The 18,577-nt window shown below is 41.5% G+C and overlaps 1 protein-coding gene across 1 annotated transcript; it reads right to left on the reverse strand.

Annotated features, from left to right (window-relative positions):
- Nucleotides 1-626: 626 nt before the first annotated feature.
- LOC134211065 (serine protease Hayan-like) lies at nt 627-2,241 on the reverse strand. The gene is made up of 2 exons (XM_062687643.1): nt 1,849-2,241; nt 627-1,791 (listed from the first exon to the last, which is right to left on the reverse strand). The coding sequence occupies exons 1-2, from the start codon at nt 1,961-1,963 to the stop codon at nt 791-793; spliced, it is 1,116 nt and encodes a 371-aa protein (XP_062543627.1). The 5' UTR covers nt 1,964-2,241; the 3' UTR covers nt 627-790.
- Nucleotides 2,242-18,577: the final 16,336 nt, after the last annotated feature.

An 18,577-nucleotide genomic window follows, 5' to 3' on the forward strand; every position in this document is an offset into this window, starting at 1 on the left:
TACGTCAAAAACGAAAGCATTTGGTCATTTTTATGAAAAGTTGTTCAAATTTTGCGTGGCCTAGAAAAAATCTTACAACATACAAACCGCCCTGCAGAATAAATAAGGTTGTCAATCCAAAAAATAACTCACCACATAAAGGTCATTTGTCTAGAGGATCTACATATACTAAAAAATACGCTAGAACAAAACTACTTTAGTTCTCGATAAAACAGGGGGTGATCAAGTCTCCCCGGGGATCAAGTCTCCCCACCTTCCCCTACGACTTCTGGTCGAAGACGGCCCAAGTAACCATGAAGCTATATATGCTTGTTAAAACACAACCATAAAAGTTGACTTAAAGTGGAAAAGGGCAATTATAAGACCGAATTAATGGTTCATTACTTTGGCATGTTGAAATAAAGCATCAGTAATGCGTCGCTGCATTCGTATTGCTGGTTTAGAGTATCGTTGTCTGACAGTTGATAAATAAATGCAACTTTACATCGTTAAAACAAATCTAATGCAATTAGCATTTAGCATGCCGATTTGTGATTGATATATGTGCAATATTGTAATGCTTGCTGTTACTTGGGGGTGTTCCTGTCTTTTAATATCTCGATACCATCATGCACTGATTTCTCCTAGTTTTTTTGCTCCATGAAGAAGTAAATCACATATCCAGAACTCTCGTAGTTTCAACAGATAATACAAATAAGAAATAGTCCGTAATTAGATACATCACATTGTTCACACAAATCATGGAGTTTATTTTTTACTTTACGTTTATATTTTGATACTTTATCTCTTATCATGACCACACGATTGACTCAATCCAATCGATGAACTGCGACACCCGGGTATAAACACTTGGGAATCTCGTTCCACAGATCTTGCCAGTCGATGTCAAACCGACGATGTACTTTCGGCGACCCAGGGAAAGCTCCAGCGGTCCACCAGAGTCACCCACGCACGTATCGTTCGTTTCGTTGTCGTTCAACTTATTCCTACCGAGCGCACACAACTGATCGTCATATAGTTGGACTTGTCTCTTCCAAGATTGTGTTTGTACTAACGTGGCGTTGCACTGATCTCGTTCGTACGTTGTTATCTCCGCTTTCAGTAAGATAGGCGACATGATACCATCGTTCGAGGAATCGACGCCACCCCATCCAGCAATTGCCAACGGTACGCTCGGCAAGGGATCGGACGGTTCCGTGTACAGACAGGCCGGTATCAGGAAGTCTTCATCAACGGTTCGATTCAGTTTGATCAGAGCGATATCGTTTCTGATGGGGCGTCTGGTGTAGTTTGGATGGATGATGATGTCCTCGATGCCAATGATAACAGGTGGGTCATCGTCAAGGTTGTCCAGGAGACTTAACACTCCCAGTCGAACGTGGATTAGTTTCTTGCCTATCAAACAATGGGCAGCCGTCAGCATGAATCGATCCGAAATGAGGTTGGCTCCGCAACGATAAGCTATCGTAGACGATTGCAGATCCTGCAGTGCCAAGGCGCCCAGATATGGGAAGTCCTCTATGTCAGCTATCGTTCCGTTGAGGATGCTGTTCTTTGTTTGAGGCATATCGGGAAAGTTGGCACACTTCTCATCGCTCTTATGTTTGAAGTGACCTCTGACGTCTTGAAGGGAGCTGGGCTGCCGATCCATACAGCAAACCAACGATGAATTTTGGTGGAATGAACATATTCTCCAGTCCTTCTGTGGAATGGTCTTCAGGTACAGACAGCTTGTATCTCGGAGGCACGTTCCACGGGTTAGGCCATCCGCCAAGAAACATGTGTCGCCCTCTGGAAGAAAATGAATCACTCACATCATGTTCGATATCGAGAACATCAAGAACTCACCGTAAAGTGTAGAGTCATAGAAAGATATCCTAAACGCTGACACGAAACATATGATATTCAACGCGATTAGAATTAGCGCCTGAAACATTATGAGTTCGACACTTTCCCCATGCATATCACAATCAATCAAGTAAAAATTATCGCACTTTGCCGCAAACGCAGGTATAGCGTGCCGGTCGGAATATTTTAATACTTTTGTAGTGATTTCCGCGTACTGTGGAAGTTGATAACATCTAAAGGCTCGAAATAATCAATAATGCATTTCCACTAACTAATTCAGAAATTTAATTAATAATCAGTTAATAAGACGTGCTCTAATCTCTGTGGAGCTCGTTCTCTGACTGTTTGTCGAAAATGATCGATTCTAATGGGGAATACTCTGAGAAGCTGATAACCATCACCATCCGAATGATCCGTTTGAGAGTATTTGCAATTATAAGTGTTGAACTGGTATGAATTCACCACATGGGTACATTTTCAGGATCGTTTCTGTGAGTTACGGAATAAAAAGATGTGTACGTAGAATTGTTATGTTTATTGGAATTCATTAGGTACTACGGTACGGTTGCCCCGCAAAAAGTAATCAGTAATTTGTCCAGACATCTGGTTTTCAAGTTTTTTTCTCCGGTGCTTTCTCCATCTGCGGTATCTGATCTTCCACTGCGCTTGCGTATACAAGTGGGCGGAATCTCGAAGAAGAAGAAGGGAAAAGGAAGAAAAATAAGGAAGAAGGAAGAAATAAGAAGAAAGAAGGAAGGAAGAAGAAGGAATAAAGAAAAAGGAACAAGGAATAAGGAAGAAGAAAGAAGCTATAAGGCAGAAGGAAGAAGAATAAAAGGGAGAGAGAAAGAAGGATGAAGGAAAAAGGAAGAAGAAGGAACAAGAGTGAAGGAAGAAGGAAGAAGGAAAAAAGGAAGAAGAAAGAAATAAGAAGGAAGAAGGAAAAAAAAAGAAGGAAGAAAGTTAAAGACAGAAAGAAGAAGGCACAAGGATAAAGAAAGATAAGTGAAAGAATAAAGATTTAAAAACAAAATAAAGAAGAAGGATGAAGGAAAAATTAACAATGAGAAAGAAAAAGAAAGAAGTAAAAAAGTTAATAAGAAGTAAGGGAAAAAATTAAAAACAAAAAAAGCAAGAAGCAAGAAATGATAGATAACAAAAAGCATGAAGCAGCAAGGGAGAAAGATGAATAAAAAAAGAAGGAAGAAGACAAAAGAAGAAAGAAAAAAACGAAGAAAAAAAAGAAAGAACTGGCTTCTCATTTCTCATTATCCCTCTTTTATTTCGTATTGGGCTTAATGGCCATTCGGCCTAATGGCTTGATACCTGTTTCAAACAACAGTCGCGATTCGCTGGTTGGGCCACGACCTCGGCCCAACAACGAATTCAGTTTTTTAGTTGGGTCAACTGACAGCCATTTGAACACATGTATTTCGACTTGAACATCACAAATGATGTCCAGTGACTCCCAATCCCGTTTTCCGTGTTTACATTGAATTTTGACGTACGGTTGCTTTTTAATTGGGCCATGGTCCAACCAGCGGAGGCCCAACTAAAAAGTGACCCAAGTATTAAAATCCCAACCAGCGAATCCCGACTGTATATGACTTTGTCCCCGTGTAGAAGTATTTATCGGATTTCCAGACTCCCTTTATACTTTTAACCGGATAATTGCGTATAGCATGAGGAAAACGACTTTAAACTGAACACTTCTTAATTTGAACCCCGTTTGTTTTTACATCGTTTAAATTAAAAATGGTTCAAACGTCAAAAAGAAACATCGTGCAATTAATAATGATTTAAAATCACCATAATAAAATTAATAAAAATGATATTAGTACATTCTGTAATGGAGCGCAAATAACCGGGGCCAGGGGTATTCCTGTGGGGGCAGCAGGGACTTTGTCCAAGGGCTTGACGACCCCTCCCCATGGCCACTGCGAGTTAGACCGGGACCATCGTCCCTAACCCCTAATCCCAAGGCGTCAAGCGACCCGTGCCGAGGGGATGCATGGCCAGGGGGGTGAAATAATAAGCTAGGCCTTTAACGGAGCCTGTGGGGTACCTGGGCACCCTCCACAGTAATTGTCCCTTACCGCGTCATGCTGGGCTCTGGCGTGGTGGACCTCTTTTCCCGAGCAACTCGTGGGACCAAAATGGAAAACCAAGTTAATTCTTCAATTAGTGGTAGTAGTGTAGGCGACAACCCCTTCGCAAGAGGTGGCTTGTTCAGGTCTCCGCCTAGGAGGCCAGAGGCAATAGTCGGCAGCTCAGTGCGCAGCGCCAGCGTGGGTCACTCAACCTTCCTCTCGGCGAAAAAAACGCCGGTAGGGGATATTGACGGCCCATGGCTTGTAGATGCGATGAACCGCAAACGCGATGGGCTTTCGGCCTTCGAGGTGGCGACGGAACAGCTGGACGCCATAATCGACTTTGCGTCATCGAAGCATAATTTATTTATTTAGTAGTAATTGTCATCTGACATCTGATGTCTCAATGACTACAAGGGTAAAACTTATCACTGAATCTAACAAGCATACACATAATACATAATCATAATACACAAGAATTAATCACTACAGTAAAACAGAACTTAACAAACTACGTTTGTGTCAAACGGTGTCTCGAAAGTGTGTTGTGAAAACTCGCTGTAGATTTGCTGGCGATAGATTAAAATCAAAGAGGTGGAACACTGCGTTGAAATTGGATGACATATATCGAACTGGATCATGCTGACCATATCGACTGTTTCGAGCACCAAGCTGAATGAAGTCCCTTCTCCTCAGCGGACGCATAGGAGCGTAAAAATTCATCTTACTAAGTATTGCTGGAGAGTCAAAAGCACCATTGAGGATTTTCGCTACGAACATGGCCTGTGCCACACGGCGTCGAACATTTAAAGTATCCAGCCCAAGCAGCCGACAGCGGTTTTCATATGGAGTGAAATGTTGGCCATCACGCCAAGGAAGATTGCGCAAAGCAAAGCGCACGAACTTTTTGCACAGATTCGATCCTCGAGATCCAGGTGGCTTGATAAGGGCACCACACAGTGACAGCTCCAGTGTTGATCGTACAAGCGCACAATAGAGCGATCGCAGGCAGTATGGGTCACGAAATCCTTTGGCGATTTTCATTATGAAGCCAAGTTGTCGGTTTGCCTTAGAAATCACGTAATCGTAGTGGAAACGGAAGGTTAGTGCGTCGTCAAGTATAACTCCAAGATCCCTGATTTGTTGCACTTCGCTCAAGAGCTGTCCCAGCCAGCATGTAATTGTAAATAATAGGTTTTCGTTTTCTGCTGAACGTTATTGTCTGACATTTATGGATACTGAGTGACAAATGGTTTCGCTCGCACCACCCTCTAAACGGGTTAAAAGCATTTGTAGTTTAATGCAGTCCTCAAGACTATTGACGACAATGTATATCTTTGCATCGTCAGCATAGAGTAGCCTCACTCCAGGTGGTAGCACCAGTGTCACATCGTTGACAAATATTGAAAACAATAATGGTCCCAGATTACTCCCTTGTGGTACCCCAGATGGAGTAACGAAAGGATCCGAAAAAGATGATCCGACTTTCACACGCAATTTTCTATCCGTCAGGTAGGATCTAAACCAATCCACGCACGCAGAGGAAACGCCCAACTTCTCCAGTTTACTAAGTAGAATACCATGATCAACACGGTCAAAAGCAGCTTTGAGATCTATATATACAGCATCCACTTGCCGCCCGTTATCAAGAGCCTCAATGCAAGTTGTTGTGAATTCTGTCAAGTTGGTCGCGACCGATCTCTTAGGGAAAAATCCATGCTGGTCCGTTGAGATGTACTGCTTGCAGCAAGCGAAGAGCGTGTCGTTCACTATGATTTCGAAAACTTTCGAACAAGCGGAGAGAGTGGTTATTCCACGATAGTTGCTCACATCGCATTTGTTCCTTTTCTTGTGTACTGGGAAAAGGTATGACGATTTCCAGCGCATGGGAAACTTTCTGGTTCGAAGCGAGAGATTGAAGATTTTTGCTAACGGTTTGATAAAAGCACTTGAACACCGGCGCAGCAAAGCAGCGGGTATCCCGTCCGGCCCAGCACGGAAAGAAAATTTCAGTTTCCGAATCGCCCGGCACACATTTTCATCACTGATGGGAAAGATGTCTAAATCCAGTACATCACGAGGAGCGTCGCGAGAAGCCTCAACGGCATGAGAGAGCGGAGCTGCGAAATCGTTGAAGGAGGTCTTGAACTGTGTAGCAAAGAGCTCGCATTTGTCAGCGGGAGTGTCAGCAGAGACACCATTCAGTTGCATTGACGTAGGAAGACCATCTTCGTTCCGTTTGGACCTAACAAATTTCCAGAATTGCTTGGGATTTAGACGCAGATTTCGTTGTGTGCGGCTGATGTATCGGGAATACAAAAACTGATTATAACTTCTGTATACACTGCTGGCACTATTGAACTGCTGCTTGTTGTACGTGGAACGATAATTGCAGTATCTACGAAGTGCAGAAGAACGGCGACGTTTAAGTATTCGTAATCTGTGGTTGGACCACGCAGGCTTCCGTGCAGGTCCTACAATCGGAACATGAATAGCAAATGCACGAACGATACTGTCGGTGAAAAAGTCCACGGCATCGTCGACGTTATCGAAAGAATTGATGCAATCCCAATCAACTGCAAGTAGCATTTCATTCAGTGCAGAGTTTACTGCTTTTCGGAAGTTATAACTGCTCGAATCTTGTCCAGACTCAAAGGTAATGGGCGGCACGTACGACACCTCCAAGGTAAGCGGAGGATGGTTGACAATCAGCAAGGACCTCAAGAGGAGCTTGCAGAAACTTCGAAAGTCGATGCTGGACGCCAAGCTGGAGAGGGCGGTCGGGACGGCCAAGTGTAAACCCGTGAAATCGGTGGAGTCGAGGTCTACCCAGACTGAGGCCCAAGGATTCGCGGACTCGGGCAAGGTCGAATCGACCGAGGGCGTGCCAGCGAAGACGGTGGTACCAAAGTCTACCCAGACTGAGGCTCAAGTATTTGCGGGTACGTCGGGGGTGACTGCTCCAACGGAGCAGACACAAAAACGAGGGAGACAGTCTCCAGGGGATGAGCTCCCTGGGGGCCGCTCCAAAACGCGGATGGTTACTACCCCGAACAAGGGTAGTGGGGCTGGGAAGCTGAACCCCGGCCAGGTACCTCCAAAACCGGGGGAGGAAGGACCTGGAAAGGTCCGCAGCTCAGTGAAGCTGATGAAGCGAAAAACGTACTCTTTAAGGTACTTTTGGTTACTTGGGCGTCCACTCAGGAAAGACGGTGGTAAGGGGTTACGGCAGGCTGAAAGTTCTCAGCCGCACCAGACCAGGGAAATAGGGGGGATGGCGCCTCTTGGACCCTGGTCAAGAACAAGAGGAAACAGAAGACGTCCAGGGCCGAAAAGAAGGCCCAGGCGAATGAGGGTTTCAAGAAGTCTAGGGTAGGCGCCAATCGCTCCAGGGGCGATGTCCTAGTCATCACGGCGGACGAGGCTAAGTACTCGGACGTTTTGAAGGCGATGAGGAGTGACGTCAAGCTCGGTGAACTCGGCGCCGACGTACGTCGAATAAGACGTACCCGGATGGGCGAGATGATCCTCGAGCTGAAGCGGGGCGTCTCGCAAAAGGGCGCCGCCTACAAGAAGTTGGCGGAGGAAGTTCTAGGCGAGACGGTCAAGGTGAGGGCACTCACTACGGAGGTGAATCTAAGGGTCAAAGACCTGGACGAGATCACCGAAGTCGAAGAGCTCGTCACGGCGTCGCAGCATGCGTGAAACTATAAAAATGACAGTTGTGCGTTGCTTCCGTATCAAGTGGTTTGCCCTCAAAAACGCGAGCACTTTGAAACTTGGATTCCGTAAGGAGTGATCTTAAGGTCACTCCTGACGGAATCCAAGTTCCAAAGTGCTCGCGTTTTCGGGGGCACACCACTCGATTCAGAGGCAGCGCACAACTGTCATTTTTGTTGATTTTGCTTTGCTGCGTCGCAGCATGCTTGAAATGATAAAAATGACAGTTGTGCGTTGCTTCCGTATCGAGTGGTGTGCCCCCGAAAACGCGAGCACTTTTAAACTTGGATTCCGTCAGGAGTGACCTTAAGAAGTTTGTTCACCGATGGTTCAGCGAAGTTGTGCTTTCTAACAAATTTAAGTTAGCACAACTCCACAATCTTTCCATCCCAAGGAAAGAACTTTGTGCCGCGTTATTGTTGACCCGATTAACTTCGAAAGTAGTGCCATCGAACCTTTTCTATTTTTCTCAAAATACAGTTGCTTCCGCAAAACCCAACGTTTTGCGGTTTGCTGCTAATTGGCGACTAAGCAACCCAAGCGAGCGAAAGAGCTACGTCAGGCAACCAAAACCATAATCCACGTAATTCAACTGGTTCAATTTGGAAACGAGATTCAACGTATTGTTGCTCGTAAACCCTGTAAGAAGTTGGGCAATTTGAACCCAGTATACCTTGACGGACTTCTTCGTGAGGGCGGTCGACTCGCTCGTTCCCAGTTACCCTTCGTTTGTCTTCGTTTGGATGACTACCAAGGCGGTTCATTTAGAAGCGGTATCCGATATGAGCACTGATGCCTTCTTGGCATCTTTGCAGCGATTCATAGGACGACGAGGAATGATACACCAGTTGCACTCAAATAATGGCACTATTTTCAGAGGTGCCCATCACGAGCTGCACGCTTTGTTCAAACAGTTTCAAGATCAGCAAACCGTTGACAACATCGAAAAAATCTGCCAAAACCGTGAAATAGAATGGTGTTTCATCCCTCCTGACGCTCCTGAATTCTGGGGTCTTTGGAGGCTGCCGTTAAAGCCGCCAAGAGCCATCTTAAGCGAATCATCGGGAACACGAAGCTAACTTTTGAGGAGTTATCCACAGTATTGGTTGAGATAGAAGCGGTGCTTAATTCACGACCACTATTCTCCGTTTCCAATGATCGGTAGATCCGCTGGTGATTACGCCAGCGCACTATTTAATACGACGCCCTCTTACCGCTATACCGGAGCAATCAATGGAGAACGTTAAGGCTACCCGTTTATCGAGATGGCAGCATCTACAACTAATGCGCGAACATTAAGGGCGAGCGTGGAGCCGAGACTACTTGAACACTCTTCAACCCAGGAAGACAAATCTCCGAGTCATGACGAACATCCGTGAAAACATGGTTGATTTGCTTTACGACCGAAACCAACCTATCCTTCTGTGGAAATTAGGTCACATCACAGCTGTGTATCCTGGAGATGATGGTTTGGTCAGAACTGTCGATATCTTGGTTGGAGGTAGGGCTTCCATTCCCGGAAACGATTTCCCGGGAAATCATATTTCCCGGGATTCCCGATTCCCGGGATTTATGTATCAGTTTCCCGAATTTCCCGGGAAATGAACAACTTACTAAAATATTTTGTAATAATTATCTTATTTTTTTTTAATTTGATGATAACGGGTTTTGGGGTATCAATTACATTTTTTAACTAGCATCATCTCACAATTTATTTCACTTTTGAAGTTTAAGAATCATACGGTGCATTCCAACACGTGTTGAAGAGAGGCGAGACGTCGGTAAGCGTTGTGAAGTCGAATTAAAAATTTAGTGTCTGTGGTGAAACAGCAGAGCTATCAATGTTCGCAAATACTGAGGCAATAGCAGTGACCGCGTTGGTAGTTTTGTCCTATTATTGTAAAAGGTTTTTAAGACCTTCAATCCTTTTTGATTCAATTTCCGAACAGACTCATATTCCACAGACTCGTTTGTATTTTGAGATATTTCTGAAATATTTCATTTGAATATTTTATAATATCCCACATGGAAAGAAATCGAGCATCTCACAGGAATCTACCTTATTTAGACACCAACCCATGAATGTGCTACGGGTTTCATTCTATCCATTGCACATTTGAGCATTATCACCATATTGTTTTCAAACCGCTAGCCGAAAGCACACCCTTCGTCGATCCCCTCGCCTAAAATAATTTCGACGAGCTAAACCGAAACGGCAATAACGGTTATAGCGCTGTCAAAATAACTTCCCTCGTGTTTTTTTCTCGTCGCCATTTTTTTTATCTCCGTGGTGTGCTGTGCAGGATTGCGAAGGAATCCCCAAAGTGTTCGCACTGAAAAAAATCTCCGCAGTATTTCCGAAGTCATCCCAGCCGAACTCCCGAAAAAATTCCCGCAGAAGTCCTGAAGAAATCTCATCAGTTTTCCACATACAGTCCCGCAGCATTCCCGAAGGAACCTCCACAAGATTTCCTCGCAGAATTCCCGATGGAATCTTTAAAGGATTCTTAGCAGTATTGCCGAAGGAATCACCGCAGTATATCCGATAGAACTGCTGAAGGATTCCCGAAAAAATCTCGGAAGTGTTCCAGAAGGAAAACCAGCAAGATTCCTGAAGAACCTCCCGCAGTAGTCCCGAAGGAATTGCCACAAGATTGCCAAAGTTATCCCCCCAGGATTCTTAAAGAAATCCACGAAGGAATCTTTGCAGAATTCTCAAAGGAATCAGGATTCCTAGGAAGGATTTCCAGCAGGATTGCCGAAGGAATCCCCACAATGTTCACAGTTAAAAAATCTTTCCGAAGACAACTCAGCAGTACTCCCGAAGAAATTCCCGCAGATAAAGGTTAGAATTTGTTCCGGAATTCATTCAGGAATCCTTGAGTTTAATGAGCAATCCATTTTCTTCCTTTACCGCCAGGAAACTTCTCTGAATTTTGCAGGATGCTTTCTGAATAATTCTTAAGAGCTGAGCAGAGGATAAGTTTGCGTATGTTTTGACAATTTTTCCATGGAAAAACTGTCAAAACGCATGCAAACGTATCCATTCTTCTCAGCTATTTACTGCTGTGGTTTTAACAACAATTCTGATGCTGTATGAAATTGAGTATTACTGAATGTTTTTTTTCTTTTCAGAAAGTTATCTTCGGAATATTTCATGACAATGTTCCCGGATTCACATGTCCGATATTTTTCAACTATGGATTGACGAATAACTCGATATACGCTATAACATTGCCTGAAAACAGTAAATGAATATTACATATTGTTGAATATTATGAAAAACAAAATAAATAAAAAGAAATATCCACTGATTAATATTTAAAATGATTCCATGTTTTCACTGTACAAAAGGAAGCATAAAAAGCAACAAAAAGAAGAAGAATCATTAGGTATCAATATCTATACCATATCTAGCAAAAGTCTAGAAGAATTGTGGTTCTCATGTCTAAGAGATATCTCTGCTAAATCTAGAAGATCCGATATGTCAAATTCCTTTCGGTTCAAACGGTTTGCTCGTCTAAAACTCGAGGTAGACACCGGTGTAAACGGTTGTTGCATTTGAGGCGGATTTGAGGTGTGACAGGTTCTAGACATCGAAGAAAAATATCTAGGAGACTCAACTTTTTGTCTCAGAGATATCGCGGAGATGTCTAGAACAAATTTCCGAGCGGGATTGGTGGGCTAACAGATCTTGATGGAAAAACAGATTTTATGTCTTAAGTATGCGATCATTACAACTGTCTTACAACAAATACTCGCAATGCAAAAGTTTGATGCGTTTTAGGTGCTGTTCGGCATTTCAAGCAAAGTTTGACTGAAAAAAATGGTATAGTCAGGATCATTAAAGTACGACAATCAAGCACTCGCATGACAGCTCTTTTTTATTTCGAATGGAAGAATTCTCATTTCAAATATTTCATCTGCTTTAAATACAAAACGTGTTCAAATGACGTACATGAATAAAAATGGTTTATCTTTCCAAGTTGACCAGAAGATTCCATGCATTAAAAAAGTCGTCGAGTATAAGAATAGTTCATGTTATGAATGTTTTGGCGATAATAGAAGAGAATCTCTCGAAGCCGTCGTTGTCCAAAAACTGAAAAACATGGGGATATAACCTGAAACAGTTCTTTAAAAAATATGGAGAAGTAGCACATAGTGGAGCTCATCAGGACACTGCAGATCTTACTCTTGATCCAGAGCAGATGCTGATACTTATGACATGGCGAACGTTTTGTAGAAGGAGTAAACGCTTTTCGAACTGAACAAAATCTTTCTCAGGCTTTCAACAACTATTTCAACATTTGAGGACAAAATAGCAAGCCTCCCTGATGTCGAATGTATATTTTCAAACCCATATTTTACGACAAAATTTTAACTACGATTTTATAAAAGACAGGAAACTACGATTATTATTTCATTTCCCGTTTCCCGGGAAGTTGATTCCCGGGAAAAATGGAAGCCCTAGTTGGAGGTTCAATCTATCGTCGACCGATCAATAAGCTATACATACTACCCATCGAAGATAATTCACCGCCTCCTAATAATAGTTGAGTTATCTCAACCGGGGCTAGTATGTTTCGTCTTCATCGAAAGTAAGTCGAGAAATGCGCCAGCGTCAACCAACCGAAAGAGGTATACGGGGATGCCTCATAGAAGTTCGTTGAGTTTTATCAAAGTTAATTGCCTATTTCCGGGGATTAAACCACCCGACTTGGACGTTAATTTACAATGTTATGAAAACTCATATGTGAATATGTACGTTATGTGGAAGATATTGATTTGGAAAATGTATTGTAGGTAACCACATTCCCTTCGATGGGACTCGAACCCATGACCCTACAGTACGCTAGACTGGTGCTTTAACCAACTAAGCTACGAAGGACCTCCGTCGGCCTTCGCAACCTAGCGGCTACTGAACGAGCTCGAGATTCCCAAATTGGACATATAGCACTCGCAATCCATTCCTCAAGCCAACACTTCCACATGTGTATAGTACACGTCCACATTAGAGGAGCGTGAGTTTTCATAACATTGTAAATTAATGTCCAAGTCGGGTGGTTTAATCCCCGGAAATTGGCAATTAACTTTGATTGAACTGAACCTGAGTTGCGTGCTCTTGCCTACGAAATACGGTCGGGTCTGAGTTTGGATTGCGAGTGATTTGACTGATTTGAGTGATTAGCTTAGTTGGTTAAAGCACCAGTCTAGCGTACTGTAGGGTCATGGGTTCGAGTCCCATAGAAGGGAAAGTGGTTACCTCCAATACATTTTCCAAATCAATATCTTCCACATAACGTACATATTCACATATGAGTTTTCATTTGATACTTTTTAATCCGGAAAATTCCGAATTAGCGAGATCCGGACTAACGAGTCGTCGGATTAGCGAGGTCCGGATAAGCGGGGGGATACTGTAAATGAAATATGGATGTTTCGAATTGTGAAATCTGGTAGTCAAATGCTACCAGAATATGAAAATTGGTAGAATTGATAAGAAAATATTATGAGTGGTCGAACCAAAACAATAATATCCATGTTTGCTTCAAACATTTAGCTGGTTGAAAAAACTTGAAACGCACATTTGATTCTGTAATGACCGTAAAGATGTTTCGGTGAGATCATAATTAAAAGACGTGTTGCACAGTTTAGTGTCTGAATACTTCTGACAATGTAGAACATTTATTGATATCCTCTTTAAATAGGGTAAACATCTGATTCTTGTCTGATCCGAATGAGGGTGGTCACAACAACTCCTTCCCCCTTGAGTTGGATCACATAACTCAGAACGGTTTATTATTAAGCTTTTATAAACCTAAACAATCATAAAGTAAACCAAAATGTATGTACAAAAGCGATTCTTAATTACTTATGAAATGTCAAAATTGATTTTTTTAAAATAATTCTGTTTGACGTTATTTAATAAACATATAAATAATAAATATATTCCTACTGCAAAAGTAAAATAACTGCAACTGCAGCATTCTAAACATATGTTGTAAATAACGATTAATAACGATTTTGTAAAAATATATATTTATTTACACCAAAACACTGCATTAAATATAAATTAAATTGGGTGCAATGGAAAATTATAAATCGCCACGCTACACTAATGGGTAATAAAAGGAAAATACCGTCAACAACGTGAACACTGTTGCAAAAAGGAAAACAAACACAAAGTATAAACCATGCAAACAAATATAAAATCAACAGCGATGAATCTGCATAAATGATCTCTACGATTACATAAATACGTGATAAATTGCCTTAAAATAACAAAGAATTTCGCCAAGACGATCAAGGCAATCAGTTTTACATGTTTCAAAGGTCCTAAGACATAGCAGTTTTTTTTTCTTCATTTAACCACGTGCTGATTAGCTCGCTGCTCACTGCGGAGGTGATAGTTGTATGGACGTCATTCTCATTCTCATCTTACCACCTCGTTGAGTGACTTGAATGAGTTCGAGTGCTGGGATTCAAAACGCAACTCTCTATCATCGACGTCGCTTGCGTTCTCCACAAATACACATAAGAGCAAAAACAAGAACAAAATAGTCGAACGGGTCACACTGTTGTACAAAAAGCAGGTAAAAGCCATGGAATACAAAAGAATCTATTGATTCAAAATGACACCCTCTGCTATACATACTATGCATGTTCTAAACAGTTCTAAAAAAAGTGCTCGGAAATATGGATAAAAACTCAAAGGTGCAGCCAAAAGATATTTTAGTTACTAGATAAAGCCCACATGGAAAGAAATCGAGCATCTCACAGGAATCTACCTTATTTAGACACCAACCCATGAATGTGCTACGGGTTTCATTCTATCCATTGCACATTTGAGCATTATCACCATATTGTTTTCAAACCGCTAGCCGAAAGCACACCCTTCGTCGATCCCCTCGCCTAAAATAATTTCGACGAGCTAAACCGAAACGGCAATAACGGTTATAGCGCTGTCAAAATAACTTCCCTCGCGTTTTTTTCTCGTCGCCATTGCAAAGGAATCCCCTCAGTGTTCGCAGTGAAAAAATCTCCGCAGTATTTCCGAAGTCATCCCAGCAGAACTCCCGAAAAAATTCCCGCAGAAGTCCTGAAGAAATCTCAGTAGTTTTCCACATACAGTCCCGCAGCATTCCCGAAGGAACCTCCACAGGATTTCCTCGCAGAATTCCCGATGGAATCTTTAAAGGATTCTCAGCAGTATTGCCGAAGGAATCACCGCAGTATATCCGATAGAACTGCTGAAGGATTCCCGAAAAAATCTCGGAAGTGTTCCAGAAGGAAAACCAGCAAGATTCCAGAAGAACCTCCCGCAGTAGTCCCGAAGGAATTGCCACAAGATTGCCAAAGTAATCCCCCCAGGATTCTTAAAGAAATCCACGAAGGAATCTTTGCAGAATTCTCGAAGGAATCAGGATTCCCAGCAGGATTGCCGAAGGAATCCCCACAATGTTCACCGTTAAAAATCTCTTTCCGAAGACAACCCAGCAGTACTCCCGAAGAAATTCCCGTAGAAAAAGGTTAGAATTTGTTCCGGAATTCATTCAGGAATCCTTGAGTTTAATGAGCATTTTCTTCCTTTACCGCCAGGAAACTTCTCTGATTCTTTCTGAATAATTCTTAAAAGCTGAGCAGAGGATAAGTTTGCGTATGTTTTGACAGTTTTTCCATGGAAAAACTGTCAAAACGCATGCAAACGTATCCATTCTTCTCAGCTATTTACTGCTGTGGTTTTTAACAACAATTCTGATGCTGTATGAAATTGAGTATTACTGAATGTTTTTTTTCTTTTCAGAAAGTTATCTTCGGAATATTTCATGACAATGTTTCCGGATTCACATGTCCGATATTTTTCAACTATGGATTGACGAATAACTCGATATACGCTATAACATTGCCTGAAAACAGTAAATGAATATTACATATTGTTGAATATTATGAAAAACAAAATAAATAAAAAGAAATATCAACTGATTAATATTTAAAATGATTCCATGTTTTCACTGTACAAAAGGAAGCATAAAAGCAACAAAAGAAGAAGACTCGTTAGGTACCAATATCTAAACCATATCTAGCAAGAGTCTAGAAGAATTGTGGTTCTCATGTCTAAGAGATATCTCTGCTTTATCTAGAAGATCCGATATGTCAAATATCTTTCGGTTCAAACGGTTTGCTCGTCTAAAACTCGAGGTAGACACCGGTGTAAACGGTTGTTGCATTTGAGGCGGATTTGAGGTGTGACAGGTTCTAGACATCGAAGAAAAATATCTGGGAGACTCAACTTTTTGTCTCAGAGATATCGCGGAGATGTCTAGAACAAATTTCCGAGCGGGAGATTGTCGCTGTCGTCGCTGTCCGGAACATCCCGCTTGGAAAGATCTTCTAGACTTCTATCGTGATATCTCTGAGACAAACAAATTAGTCTCCTAGATATTTTTCTACGATGTCTAGAACCTGTCAGACCTCAAATCCGCCTCAAATGCAACAACCGTTTAAACCGGTGTCTACCTCAAAATTTTAGACGAGTAAACCGTTTGAACCGTTTAAACCGAAAGAAATTTGACATATCGGATCTCTAAGATAACTCAGAGATATCTCCTAGACATGAGTACCACAGGTCTTCTAGATTTTTACTAGATATGATGGAGACATGGGTACCTAGTGATTCTTCTTCTTTTTAGTTCTTTTCATACTTCGTTTTGTTTACATTGTAAAATTTTGGAATCATTTTAAATATTTTATTAGAATCCTTTTTACATTTCTGTACAATATTTTAAAAATATATTCTTTTCGAGTTAACATCCATAAATTGATCGACGAAGAGAAACAAATAGAACCCGTCGGTGGTGAATAGTCGATGACCCTGGTATTGGAATTGGCAATTCTAAGCTACGGCTTCCAGGAGTATATTTAAAATCATTAAGGGTTGCGATATATTACAGCAGGATTTTTCTGGATTCCATTCGGATAGCGCTTAAAACCTTTTGATATCATTCAAAATTCTTTGAGGCTCCTCTGTTAAATCCTAGGAGGATTCCTTTGGGAATCGTGGGAGGATTAATTTGAAAATCCTGTGAGGATCCAATGAGGAATCGTGGAAGTATACGCTGAGTAATCCTGCAAGAATTATTTGGGGAATCCCTTAGAGGATTCTTCGGGGAATCCTTGGAGAAATACTCGGCAAATATTGTAAGTATTCCTTTTGGAATACTGAGAGGATTCCTTGGGGATTCATGAAAGGATTCCTTGGCGACTAATGGAATTTTTCCTTGGGGAGTCCTGGAGGGAATCCTTGGAGAATCCTTGAATGATATCTAGGGGAATCCTGGAAGAATTCCTTGGGAATTCCAGAAGGATCGCTTGGCAACGGCGGAATCCTGGAAGGATTAAAAATCCGGTTGTATTACAGAAGAAAGGATTTCAGATGGAATATGGAAGTATAACAGACTAAATCGCGAAAGCATTTTGGTGGGAATCTAGGAAGAATTCCAAGAAATATTCTGGACGGAATCTCGAAAATATTCTAAAATGCATCTCCTTACTTCCCATTCGTGCGCTTTTTATGCAACCCAAGTCGGCAGGATCGGAACATTTTCATTAGACAAGTCGGCAGGATCGGAACATTTTCATTATACTTCCGGTGATTTCTTGATAAAGATGTTCTGCGTCGAATGCAGCTTGTAGCAATTCAGCCTAACTTGATGTGCATTATGAAGATCCATCTGAAAACAATCAGAATTATTGAAAATTGTGCACTTGAAAGCGATAAAAACTTATTTATACCAGAGAAAGTTGTTTTCCCACGGAATCTATCCGTTGCCGTCATGGATATGCAACACGGATACAAATTTCATCCATTTGCTTCAAAAATATACATGTTTATTTCCAAAATGGTAATATGTTTGAATCAAACATATTTATTTTTAAAACTAAATTAAATCCCTGTTTGTTTTATACATTCACTAGTGGGCAGCCCCTCGCTCTTGCAAAAGTAAACAAACACTCGAGTTCGGATCGGATCCGATCGGAAGCAGCAGAGGAGTAAAAGCAAGAGTAGAAGCAGATGTTTTCTTGCTTCCAAATTCATGATAAGGATGTTTTTCAGGTACAGAAAGGTAAGTAAATGAAATATGAATGTTTGGAATTGTGAAATCTGGTAGTCAAATGCTACCAGAATATGAAAATTGGTAGAATTGATATCAAAATATTATGAGTGGTCGAACCAAAACAATAATATCCATGTTTGCTTCAAATATTTAGCTGGTTGAAACAACTTGAAACGCACATTTGATTCAAAAAAAGTTTTCGTTCAATTCAAATGCAACAATATGTTTGAACCAAACATATTTATTTTTGATGCCAGAACAAACTGAATTTATGTTTGGATTTACCTAAAATATTGTTGTTCCTAACGTAGTTTTTTCTGCGTGTAAGAAATGCATTCGCAAATTTGCCGGATGAAATGTAAAAACGGGTTAAATTTTATTTGACCAAATCACCGGAACCTGCAGATACTAATTCACGCCTTCAAACTGCAGAACTGTCTCGACTGACTTGACTGACTCGACTTGGTGAAAAAATATGGCGACGAAAAAAGCGCGAGGTTTTGCGAGTCGAACCGCTTGATTGTTTGGCAGTATTAGTGTACCGGTAGCACACACATGCACGATCATGCTTGGTTCAAGCGCAAGATGAAATTGAAACTTGGCTAAGGTGGTTTGCGTCCTATTCAGGTAGATTCCTGTTCGCTTTTAGACATCCTTCCGTGCGGGTAAGTTATAGCATGCCATAAAATGAATTGAAGTATCAACCAAGCAAGCTCTTCTATTCGATTTTGTACACAACTTTAGTACAAAAATTGCAACGCAAGCTTTGATTGCATTAAATTAATGATTTCGTGTGTGTTACTT

Source organism: Armigeres subalbatus, chromosome 1 (assembly GCF_024139115.2).
Source record: "Armigeres subalbatus isolate Guangzhou_Male chromosome 1, GZ_Asu_2, whole genome shotgun sequence".
Classification (NCBI taxonomy): Eukaryota; Metazoa; Arthropoda; class Insecta; order Diptera; family Culicidae; genus Armigeres; species Armigeres subalbatus.

Excerpts from the sequence above, each read along its gene's own strand:
- LOC134211065 (XM_062687643.1), bottom strand. The coding sequence starts at position 1,963 with ATGCATGGGGAAAGTGTCGAACTCATAATGTTTCAGGCGCTAATTCTA. Across the intron at positions 1,792-1,848 it reads CTATGACTCTACACTTTACG|AGGGCGACACATGTTTCTTG; the intron begins GTGAGTTCTTGA and ends ATTTTCTTCCAG.